Genomic DNA, 12,176 nt, shown 5'->3' on the forward strand with positions numbered 1-12,176 from the left:
GCAGAGTGGCTTGTCATTTTCTTCTTCGTCTTTGTCCAGGTTTGGTTGCTCTACTTGAATATTATCTAGCTCACGCTGGCCTTGACCATTTTCTGAAGACTTTGGTTGGTATTCTTTCAGCAGCCTCTCCTCCTTGCCACAGTAGAAAATCCTATGAAAAACATTTCGAGTAGACGGGAAAGGATATTCCTCAGGAGGCAAGCAAGAGACATCACAAAAAGCAGCAATGTCTTTAGCACCAAGCTCATTAGTGTGACGTACAAAACACCAAACAAGTCCAATCATAATCACAACTACAGCAGCAGCAACTAAACCAAGTGCAGTGTTACGTAAGAAATAAAGTAACGTCAGACTATTGTAAACACAGTTTAACTGCTCGGGTAGTGGCCAGACTGTAGTATTGAGAAGACCAGTGTCTGTTGGGCAGAGAAATGATTCGTTGAAATCATCTGCTTCGAAGTAGAAAGCATTAACAGTTTCCACTATCACACACACCCCCAGCTGAGCTAAGAGCTTTAGCTTATACCAACGAAACATCCACGGGTTTGATGAAGAAAACTTTTGTTCTAGTTTCTTGATGAGTTCAAAATTATACAGATTATATTCGCCAGTTTTGGTGTCTCGAAGACGATGAAGCTTTTTTGCAAGGTCAAAGAAAAAATCAAAATATGCTCCAAAATACGACATCCACAAATAATGAGGGGCAATGATAATAAGAGCAGATATCAGTATAAATATGAGATAATACTGACTATTGGGTAAACTACTGTAGCAGTAGTTATTAAAATATGCCACTTGATCACGTGTTATAGTGGTATCAGAAATATAGCATTTTATTATAGATGAATCTCTAAAGAATTCTATTGATACATCTAAGAAACTCAAACCCAGAATAGCTGATACCAGATAAAAGAGAATTTGGTCCCAGTAGAAATCCTTTTGTGTGATGGGTGTGTCACCAGGAATGTTACCTGTAACAGAGCTTGGCCTCTTATCTGATGGCTCTTGATCTTTTGATGTTTCTTTGTCATGTTTGGTAGTTGCAGCAATCTCAGGCTTCTTATCTGATGGCTCTTGATTTGTTAATGTTTCTTTGTCATGTTTGGTAGTTCCAGCAATCTCAGCCATCTCCATTGACTGTGAGAGGGTGACCTGTACTTTTGGGTGTGTAGTTATCACAATGCTGACCACTAAAGGATGGGCTGCAAAAAAATTAATTATTTTAGAAACCAAAGGTCAATTTGCTCTAGTGTATCTATATAGTTTCATTTCAATGACACACTCAATGTCCCCACAATAACACGTTATAGTCCTTCATCATCACCGACTTTAATAAAAGAAGCCTCTCCTATTGCTTTCCTTAAATCAAGGATAGTTCTAATGGATGATTGCTGCTCTTCTGCAATGGGACCCTCTTCATCTTCTATTGGCTCAAAAAGACTACAAAAAGCAATACCATCTCATGCATGTACTTAAAATAACACTATAGCAATCGCTGCTTACTCTTTTGGTGGTATGTAACGTAGACACTGGCTCCTCACATCTACCCCATTGATCAGTAGTCTGAGGCCTAACTGCCAGCATAAGACACTTCTTTGCAATGTCAGATGCAATACTGAACCTTTCTAACAACAGATTCACTATAAAATAATGATGACAATAATAATTTTATGTTGCATTTAGAAGATTACATCTACAATATCTGTCTCTCTCTTTCTGAATCCTTACCGGTGACTTTTCTAAATTCTTCCGTGATTGGTTCCACAGAATGCATTGATCACTTTGATCTCCTTCTCCACTTCTTCTAGCAGCTCTTTCTTCAGCATTCTCAGGATGACACATGAAGAATATGTCCTCAAGAGCAACATCAAACTATAATAGGAATGAACACATTGATTATGTACCTAAATAAATGATTGTATGCAAAACTGAAAATATAAATTATGTGTATTCATGCCATACAAAAAGTTAAGAGGCAAATTTCAATCAAAATACTATAAACTATATAGAAAATTTTCGAAAAAAGCAATGGTTTTTTTTTGGTAAAGGCTATACCCCTTGGTTTTTCTGAAAAAATCGCTTCAAAATTACTCCAAATTTTAATTACATTTTCTGATACATGTTAATGTTCTTATGCTGTGTACAAAGTTTGAAACAATTCTGACAAATACTTCTCAAGTTATTAGCATTTTTTAAAATAAGTCAATTTTTGAAAAAAAAGCAAAGGCTTATAGCCCATGATTTTTTCAAAAAATGGCTCCGAAATCACCCCCAATTTTAATTACATTTTCTGATACATATTGATGTACTTATGCTATGTAGAAAGTTTGAGCTCATTCCAATTTCAATTTTTAAAGTTACAGCCATTTTAAGAAAATGTCAAAATTCTAAAAAATACCCAAGGCTATAGCCCATGGTTTTTTTCAAAAAATGGCTCCAAAATCACCCCCAATTTTTATTACATTTTCTGATACATATTGATGTCCTTATGCTATGTAGAAAGTTTGAGCTCATTCCAGCTTCAATTTTTAAAGTTATGGCCATTTTAAGAAAACGTCAAAATTCTCAAAAATACCCAAGGCTATATAGCCCATGGTTTTTCAAAAAATTGGCTCCAAAATCACCCCCAATTTTTATTACATTTTCTGATACACCTTGATGTACATGTACATGTACTTATGCTGTGTACAGAGTTTGAACCAATTTCAACAATTTTTTTTGAGTCATGAGCATTTTAAGCAAATTTGGCTTTGAAATGGTCAATTGACAGGATGATGAGGTTCACTTACATTATCTGCTTCATTTGCAGGGAGAGAGTAATAATCAATAGGAACAGTGATAATGTTAACTTGATTGAGCAGTTTATCCTCTATCACTTGCTTCTTGTTTTTTCGATAGTGAGAATGAAAATTCAGGACACAACACTTAATAATAATTAACAAAAAATAATGATAATATTATTGTACTACTACTGATTCACAGTTTCAAAAGACCATGCTAGAATAAAAGAGCAGCCAAAGCCATCGCAAGTCTACAATGCTCCCTATCTCCCTTTTGTGAGACTTTACTATCTGCATGGAGGAAACCATAAAGATAATTTTAAAACATTTGTCTTTGTAATGTCTTCTATTCTGTTATCTAGATCACATAAAATATACATTATGAAAAATACTAGAAATCAAGTCAATTACATTAAAAATTTGCTATGACTGAAAATTTTGATATACTGTTGCTAGTCTATTACATTAATTTACTGGAAAAAGTATAATGATTAATATTATTACTACTATACATGACAGTTAAATCCTGATTACTATTACTATTTGGTAAAGTTCCGAAAAAAACTTTAATATATATTTAATTTTGATTGAAATCAGCTCATAACATATAGATTTATGTATAAACAAGCATATTAGTGTAAAATATTCCTAAAATTATTTTCACCACCTTTCATGCATAGCTGGGTTCTTAATAAAAGAAATGTAAGTGTGACGTTGACTATAGATATTATCTATATATCTATGGTGTATCTATGGCATGACATATCTATGGTGTGACATACAAATGAAATAATTACACTTGGGTGAAAACAATTATAGGAATAACCTGTAGGGTCTGCCCCTAGGTCGTAAAAAATTTAATAGAAATAGAAAACTCTTTGCTGGTCATTTTTGATGAAATTACTATGTACTATAGTCTTTGGCTAATATTGAGAAAATTTCTAAAAATAAAAATTTTGATCTGAATGAGCTCAAGCTTTCTACACGACACTCAACACAACATAAGAGCATGTAAATAGTCATATTATCAATGATAAAACTTTTGTTGACTGGAAAATATCAAATGCTAAATATTTCATGTTAGGATTGCTTTCTAACACATTATATAATTTGGAGACCTTATTTTAAATCGATACCTATCCTATACAATAGTCTTACCCAATGACTGATTCACACTGTTGTAAATATGTCATGTATTCTCCAGGAGTCAATGAATTTTCATTTGATGACATATGCATGAGTGTAACATTGAATCTATTATTGGTAATGGATATGAGTTAACAATGAGACAACTTTTCTTTCCTACTATCCCTCCTCTTCCTTTCTTTCTAAATAAATGCTTTTTTTTATTGCCACCTTGTTATCACCTTAATAAAATGTAAAGAAGTTCTTCATCACCTGTAAACAAAAAGTAACCTTACAAGCTGTATCTAATTAAATACTAAACCTTATTTCCATTGCTCCATGATGTGCATATGTATTTAGAAGCTATAGGTGACCTTATCTGACTTCCTACGGTTCTGTCTACAGTTGACACTGTCTCTATTGGATGGTGAGTGCACTGCTGGTGAAGAAGCCATTCCTCTGTATACTTTACTAATGGATCTCAAGTGTTGTTGCAATCTTCCGTCAAGAGGACAGCCCATCTGGACACTAAGGAATTCCTTAGAACTTCCCCACTATGCACACAATTTATATGAACTAATGGTGTTCATAGACTAACACAAACCACCTCAAAGTATTAGAGTACATGGCATGTATATAATACTACAAAGTACATGTATATTAGAAAACCAATTAACAGCACATATACAATATACACCAATTAATACAGCATTGATTATACATGGTGTTCTTTACAGCTGAACAATTACAGTCATAACAGTAATATAATTAGAGCCATACATAGACTGTTGGTGGTACAATACTGCACAGTGTTGGTGTACATATCTTACATCCTGTACAGGTTGCTATGCAATCATTGACTCATACTGGCACTGTAGAGTATACTGATGATATCACAGGGTTGGGTTGGGCATTCACGCAATGCTACTATCAGTTGCAAGTTACTTCCAGTGTGATGCAGCAATTCACTCAACACAGAGTTTCTACTGATCATCCCTAGTCTTCACAGTATGTCTGAAGTAAGCCAATAGCTATATGCAGTTCATGCATGTATTCTCTTCATTAGTTCGATTATCATCCAGGCAAATGTTTGTTTTGTAAAGAAGAAACAGAAGTTCGGGGTGTTAGAATATTTGTATGCTATGAGCTTCATGAATTCTGTGCTTCTTGTGTTAACTCTTCATTATTACAATTCTGCCCAATTCATAATATGTCAGAAAGAATAATAAATAAATAAGAATATAATGTATATAAAAGATTTACAATACATCAGTGTAATTTCTCATTTTTAAAAGATGACAACTTTTTATTAAAATAATTGTTAAAAAATAATGTGTGGTGTATTCCTGAATGCAGTCCAACAGGCATCACCATAACAGATGAATGAATAAAATGAATTGTTATGAGTGTAAACTGAGCTGGGAACTGGGTTAGTCCTGAGGCGATGGCTCTCTCCTCCTTCAAACCTCACTCAATAACCTTATTCATAATGAATCCCAGTGTACGCCACTGTTATTCTTAAGGCATTAATCTCTCCTCCTCCACTTGACATAGCAGCTGTACAATCAAGTCAGCAACGTCTACACCCTGATGAGACACGATAACAATAATACACACCTGTATACATGTACATGTGTGAGAGCCGAAGACATGTGAATACTCTTGAGGATTGTTTGGCGGCATGAAATCAGATAGGTGCTGACTGAGCAACGCTAGTCGAAAAACAAGCCAGAGAGACAAGGATGAAGCAGCAATGTGAAAAGTCCCTCGTACATGCATATTCAGTAATGTATCAATTGGAAATCAACGTCCGTTATAAAATGAAAATCAAATGGTGTAAAAAAGGTAGGCAGAAGTTAGTTAATAGAGGTAATAGTCCAAACCGTTAAAAGAATGGCAGTGAGTGCATCTAATACTTTTGTTCTTTATTATAGCTCCACCAAATATAGCAAATTAATGAGGTTCCAACATGCAACTGTTGCAACTGGAGACCAGCACAACATGATGCTAAGGACAGTATCAATGGTTCCATCATAAAGTTCTGCAACAAGTGTAAAGGCAATCACAAAACTTCACCAAAGTTTCCTGGACGACCTTTAGAATATGATCTGGGAGTTAGCCCTGCCAGAGAATATTCCAGCAACCCTACAGTAAGATAATAATTAACAATTAATGTATAATCAATTATTAAACTATGTTTCTATAGAGTACAGAATATAGTACGTGCAACTGTTGCCAGTTATTCTATTACAAAGCAGCGTTGCAAACGATACAGTATGAATGCCAGGAAAAAGACCACTCAGCTATATACTGTCTCCAGTGTGCCCAGCAACACAGAATGTGCAAGGAAGATCATTCTGTGGCTACTATGCCTTCATTTTTAGAAGTCCTTGAGAAGATAACTGATACAAAGATTGACATAAAACCATATAATTAACTAAATATTGTTATACTAATTACATTTACAGTGTGCTTGCCCTTTTTTTATTAGCTATATTAACATGTAGTTTTATGACATTTGTTAAAGAGTGAAACTTTTGATCAATTCCATTAAAACTATGGAAGCCATACACTAACACAGTGGATATTCATAACATATGAGCATTAGCGATGGATTGACCAAAAGGAGGGACTCACGTGAGAAAATGATCTCATCCCAACTTACGTAACACTAAGGTGCTTTCCTGAAAACTTTCCCTAATGTGTGTACATAAGACGTTGTCAAAAACTACAAACTTAACCAGCAAAGAACAAGGTACTTACTTGAGGTTACTTTAAAGTGATGGCCGTGAGTGTTAAGCTAAAAGAAAAAGCAATATAATGATAGTCATGTATGTTATAGAGTGGTGAAAATTATGATAAGTGTTCCTGCTGCCAGTGGAGATATGCTACTTCTAATGCTCGACTTAATAAAGGTGGCCCTATTGAAGCTAAATATTGCAATGAGTGCAAGGGAGGCCATGATACTTCAGCTAAATATCCAGGAAGGGAACTATTCTATAGTGAAAAGAAGTCATACATTCCATCTGATCCAAGTCCAAAGCCACGTCCAGTAAGTGATAATGATGAATAAAATAATATTATTTCTTATTACCAAGTATACATATTGTGAATATCCAAGAGTCCAGTATGTTAAATGTTGGTGCTGTGAATACAGATACAAACAGTCAGCAGTAGTCAAACTGAATTATCAATGCAGAATCCATTCAATCACTGTCTGCATTACATGTGCTTGGCAACATCAGACTTGTCCTAAAGACTATGACAAGATTTCAATAGAATCGGAAAGAAGTTTTAATGAAAAAGTAGAAAACAGCAGTGATGATGAACCTTACCAATGACTATTATTAGTATTACTCCTTCCTTACATGCACACACATAGTGATATTTAATTTTTCCAAAGTATTAATTATAGCTGAGAAACCATAATTATTTTAACAATTATTATATTCATGATAAGTATACTATCATCGTTAGTCTTATGGGAGGACTTTACTTGAAAGCTTTTAGAAGAGTAAACAGCCATTGCTAACGTGGCCAAAGCTGACAATGCACAGATAAAGTGAACATTAGACCTCCGTAATTGATAAGGAACGAATATAAAACCAAGAGACTAGAACAAGTAAAAATCATATTGTCATAGCTCAAGGTATATTCTTGTTCATTGGTGTCTGGTAGAATGGCTGTGAGTGTTAATAGTGATTGTATTCCATCTACTCTCTACTTGACTAGGAAAAGTGTACATGTTGCGAATGGCGGTATGGTTTATACAATATGAGGCTTGAAACAGGAGGTGAAATAGTTGACGTTTTTTGTCTAAGATGCAAAGATCAGAATCCTGTATCAGAGGACGGGGGACGTAAACTTAAACATCACAAGAAAACAAATCCTCAACCAAGAGATCCAAAACCTCCATCGGTAAACTACATTTTATGAAGCATTATATCAAATCAATGGTCTATTTGTAGGAAAAAGTGTCAAGATCTTTTGAATGCTGGTGCTGTAGGAATCAGTACAAGAAAGAAGATGTGGTAAAATTGCAATACACTTGCCCTGAGCGTCATTCTTTTACATTCTGTCTTTATTGTGCTAATAAGCATGGGGCCTGTCCATATGATTACAACAAAGTTACTTCAGAATCCCAATTAACTCATCTGCTGGCACTAGAACTGAAAGACACATGTATAAATCCCATAACACCAATATAATAAAACTTATACATGATTTTGTCGCTGTTAATGAAACATTATAATGATATTTTAAAAAGTTCCGTGAAATGGTCATATAGTCATATCAAAATGATGAGATGAAGGTGTGACTGGTGGGTTTAAGGTGCCAATAACAAGAAGCCTCATTAGTGAGTAAACAATATTCATGGTATGAAGGAGTGAATCCTCAGAAACATAACAACCATGTGAGCTGACGTAGTACGGTAGCGTCCCTGGTGTCGCCCCAATGCAATGTAAACACCATAAATTGCAGAGTTGGCAGCCGATAAAAGAATGATACAGCAACCTGATATAGCTCAATGGGCAATGACATCACACAAAAAGTTTCTTATAAAAATGGAATCTCTCCATGCATGCATCACCAGTGCAAAAATAATTCCTACTAATCCTTTCTCTAAGAGTTTAAGAAATGAATTCATTACTGGTTAGTGAGTTACAGCAAGCCACGTACATGTATTTTGAGATTCTCCTATAACAGAGGCAACAAAACTACATCAGATGTGACTGCTGTGAGGAGCGGAATGCAACCAAACAATACACCACAGGATCATACTGTGATGAATGTTCGAGGAATCTCTATAATCCAGGAAGGCAAATTGGGACTTACAATCAGCCTAAACGACACTTTGTAAGTACCACTGATACTACAACCTTTAACTTTTTAACTTTTTACCACTTAAGCCTTATAATACAGGTAATAGAACACAGTGCCGGTGTTGTGAGCTTTGCTATGTTCAACAATTCATTAAGAGTTTACGCTTTGTGTGTGGTCACACTTTTACATTTTGTAATAACTGTGCTCTAAGGCAAGAATATTGTCCTGTTGACGGCCAGGAAATTACTGGCGAGAGTTTAGCGAAACTTCAATAAATCATCATGGCATGATGTGACTTATAGCTCTTACTTATAGGCCCTTTACTAATACTTTTAAACTATTTTTATACTCTATTTTACCAAGAATTTAGATAAATTATCATTATGCGTGAACATAAAGCTATTACAGGCAAAAAGCAGCCATAAGCAAGCGCAAAAGAAACTTTTCCCAAAAGTTTTGAGAAAAGTGTGAAAAAGCAAGAACCTATCCAGAGTTTAAATCTTAATTCTCTTTAATTGAAGCTGGTCAAACTACATACTGCATTCCACAGTGTCGATTCTCTTTAATTGAACTATACATACTGCATTCCACAGTGTCGATTCTCTTTAATTGAACTACTGCATTCCACAGTGGATAGTTTACACAAGACGATTACATGTGGATCAAGCTAGTACTAGATCAAGTGAAAAACAAGGTCTAAATGTATAAGTAGGATTGACCTCAGTGTTTAGATCAGATTTTTTGAGACTACAGTAAAGAGTTTAGCTTTTAGGAAAATGAACGTGACTCACTCGTCAAGAATTGCAAGAACTGTACTTCCATTAGACTGTGTGACACATATCCATCATTCTTCATCGATCATTGAACAAAGGCTGTTCTATAGAAGAATGGATAATCAATCAGGATAAAATGGCTGACTCTTTTTAGTTTACTTTATACCTTTAATAGCTTAATACAGCACTTTCAGATTTGAATAAAATTCACTCCATAAGAAATAACTCTACGAAAAAGAACATTCTTTAGAGGAGTGAACTTGCAATCTAAATTTCTTACCAATTAGAATCTCTATCAGGGCTCCATGTGATGAGGCGGGTTCGTTCGGCCATAGATATTCGGCACACCCCTGCTACCCACGTGTTGTCACGTGGTAGTTTGATAATTATCTCAAAATGAATAATTTAAAATACAAAATTTTCACAAGTTAGGATGTGATTTGCTAACATTCCTAGGAATTGGTGATGGAAGTGTCAAGTTAGGCATTGAAGTGGGCGACTGAATGGGTGACACCAGCTTCCCAGTTGCTACATCCCCACCAAAACCTGATTCAATATCATTAACTGACTCCTCCTTCGTTGCTATTGGAGGAGGCACAGAGCTATGACTAGTAACATCATCTCTGCCACTACTTAGGATATCTCCTTCATTGATGTCATTATTTGGCTGTTCCTCAGGTATTATAGCCAATGGGTCTTCTTCTTGAGCCTTATAGCGAAAGACTCGAAACTCATAAAGGCATTGAATTTTATTACACTCTATCGCTAACCCACATGGCAGGACCTCTTCCTTTCTGCTCATAAGTCGAGACAAAGTGTGTCGTCTCCTAAGAGTACTTCTTGATCCTTGACGATTGTAGTATTGACTTGCATGCTCTATCTTTTTAACAGCTCCAGTAGAACTAACAGAGTAAACTGGTACATTGCTTTCAGCAAGATAGTCATTCACTTCATTGCCTATGTTATCAAATAACCTAATATGGACAAAGAATAAATGTGGGTTAAACCATTTTGTACTCATCAATCACTAGCTGTGTTAGAATCTAGCCTACCCTTCAGGAGGTTCGTATTGAATGAAACGTCCAGTGCAAGATTTTGATCCTATCATTAATGGACGCATGGCTAGCAGAATCGCACCCTCTCTAAAGTACACACCACGTCCATACATCTTCTCAATCAAAAGATTGGCTAAAAGAATTAGTTTAAAAAGTCTCGTCACTTCAATTTTTACTTGTTACGATTTTGGAACGGTCAGTCATTGGTCCTATCACAATAAGATCTATCTGACGTCCATCAATGTCTTCATTGAACAGTCGGATAATTAGCTGCTCAGACTATTTCAAACATTTATAATAAATTTATATTTAAATAAATAGAGGATTACTTCAGTAATTTTGGAGGCATTTTGACTGAATATGTCTGCTTGGTAGGTAAACGTTCGAAAGTTTGCCTGGTATATGTCCTCTCGACATATCTCCTTTGGATTCTTGTAATATGTATTGAAATGTATTGTCACTGACTACAACAGTTACAACACAGTAATTTTTAAAAAATACTTTATAATACTTACTTGATAGAAAGCTCTTGCTAAGATCAGAGAATGGCCTGTCCTATTGCCAAAAGAAATATCTAAAGCTAGCTTGTTATCTGGAGCAAACTTGAGGAAACCAAACAATACACTTCTCAATGGAGAATGAGACTACAAATCATACTAGGTGTAAATCTATATCATTTATATCAAATTATTACCCAATCAGTGCTCCTAACTCCTAAGTCTTTCTTAAAGAACGAATAAACTTTTTCCTCAGGATTTGTTTCACCAAATTTTGATTCAAAAAAGTACTTCTTTAAATCTTTCAACCGCTCCCATTCTTTGTCTTCGGGCATTGGTATGCCTTTCCTTCTATAAGCTATTAAAAATTCAATGAAAAACTTCTACAAAAGTAAAATCATTCCTCACCTAATTTTCTCTTAATACGCTTTTTTAGCAAATGTGAGTGAACACTGTTAAGTAGGTAAAGTAGCTCGTGATCTTGTGATATTTTGTCATTCAATTCTTTCTGTATTTGAATATCTTTGAACACTTGTCCATGGCCAGAATCAGCATAAAACAGTCGAGCTACTAAAAAATCAAGATCTGTGTGTATGCGCGGAATGAAAATTTGCTTTAGCCCGTTCCAGAAACCAGTAAAGTAAGGACAGCAGAGTGGTTCTTTGTTCTCTTCTTCTTCTTCAGTTTGATTTGGTTTGGCATTGTTCTCAATTTGGCTTGGACTTATCTCTTCAACCATACTCAATTGTTCCTTTTGAGTTTCAACCAGCGGCTTTGGCTGGTACCTCTCTAGGAGTCTCTCCTTCTTGCCACAGTATAAGATCCTGTGAAGAATTTTTCGAGTAGACGGGAAAGGATATTCCTCAGGAGGTAGGCAAGAGACATCACAGAAAGCAGCAATGTCTTTAGCACCAAGCTCATTAGTGTGACGCACAAAACACCAAACAAGTCCAATCATAATCACAACTATAGCAGCAGCAACTAAACCAAGTGCAGTGTTACGTAAGAAATAAAGTAACGTCAGACTATTATAAACACAGTTTAACTGCTCGGGTAGTGGCCAGACTGTAGTATTGAGAAGAACAGTATCTGTTGGGCAGAGAAATGATTCCTTGAAATCAT

General features: G+C 35.3%; 3 protein-coding genes and 1 long non-coding RNA gene across 4 annotated transcripts; 2 read left to right on the forward strand and 2 right to left on the reverse strand.

The window, feature by feature from the left end:
* Positions 1-4,814: 4,814 nt before the first annotated feature.
* On the forward strand, positions 4,815-6,439 carry LOC109581178 (uncharacterized). Its single transcript, XM_019995038.1, has 4 exons — positions 4,815-4,924; positions 4,972-5,804; positions 5,855-6,055; positions 6,112-6,439. Exons 2-4 carry the CDS (start codon positions 5,799-5,801, stop codon positions 6,340-6,342), a joined length of 438 nt encoding a protein of 145 aa, XP_019850597.1. The 5' UTR covers positions 4,815-4,924; positions 4,972-5,798; the 3' UTR covers positions 6,343-6,439.
* A 109-nt stretch (positions 6,440-6,548) lies between these two features.
* On the reverse strand, positions 6,549-9,866 carry LOC109581180 (uncharacterized). The gene is made up of 4 exons (XR_002184548.1): positions 9,783-9,866; positions 9,669-9,729; positions 9,521-9,606; positions 6,549-6,705 (listed from the first exon to the last, which is right to left on the reverse strand). It is a non-coding gene; the product is annotated as an uncharacterized LOC109581180 (long non-coding RNA).
* On the forward strand, positions 8,461-9,110 carry LOC109581179 (uncharacterized). The gene is made up of 3 exons (XM_019995039.1): positions 8,461-8,558; positions 8,613-8,762; positions 8,816-9,110. Exons 1-3 carry the CDS (start codon positions 8,544-8,546, stop codon positions 9,002-9,004), a joined length of 354 nt encoding a protein of 117 aa, XP_019850598.1. The 5' UTR covers positions 8,461-8,543; the 3' UTR covers positions 9,005-9,110.
* Positions 9,867-9,903: 37 nt separating the features above from the next.
* On the reverse strand, positions 9,904-12,170 carry LOC109581181 (uncharacterized). Its single transcript, XM_019995040.1, has 7 exons — positions 11,463-12,170; positions 11,252-11,412; positions 11,073-11,201; positions 10,887-11,021; positions 10,734-10,836; positions 10,555-10,690; positions 9,904-10,476 (listed from the first exon to the last, which is right to left on the reverse strand). Exons 1-7 carry the CDS (start codon positions 12,010-12,012, stop codon positions 9,924-9,926), a joined length of 1,767 nt encoding a protein of 588 aa, XP_019850599.1. The 5' UTR covers positions 12,013-12,170; the 3' UTR covers positions 9,904-9,923.
* Positions 12,171-12,176: the final 6 nt, after the last annotated feature.

This window comes from Amphimedon queenslandica, unplaced genomic scaffold, assembly GCF_000090795.2.
Source record: "Amphimedon queenslandica unplaced genomic scaffold, v1.1 AMPQUscaffold_13456, whole genome shotgun sequence".
Lineage (NCBI taxonomy): Eukaryota > Metazoa > Porifera > Demospongiae > Haplosclerida > Niphatidae > Amphimedon > Amphimedon queenslandica.

Bases quoted from the DNA above. Each gene is read 5' to 3' on its own strand.
- LOC109581178 (XM_019995038.1), top strand. The intron at 6,056-6,111 runs GTAAGATAATAA...ATGTTTCTATAG, and splicing joins AATATTCCAGCAACCCTACA to AGTACAGAATATAGTACGTG.
- LOC109581179 (XM_019995039.1), top strand. The intron at 8,763-8,815 runs GTAAGTACCACT...TTACCACTTAAG, and splicing joins ATCAGCCTAAACGACACTTT to CCTTATAATACAGGTAATAG.
- LOC109581181 (XM_019995040.1), bottom strand. From the start codon at position 12,012: ATGATTGGACTTGTTTGGTGTTTTGTGCGTCACACTAATGAGCTTGGT. The intron at 11,413-11,462 runs GTGAGGAATGAT...AATTTTTAATAG, and splicing joins GCGTATTAAGAGAAAATTAG to CTTATAGAAGGAAAGGCATA. The intron at 10,837-10,886 runs GTAATCCTCTAT...TGTTTGAAATAG, and splicing joins ATGCCTCCAAAATTACTGAA to TCTGAGCAGCTAATTATCCG.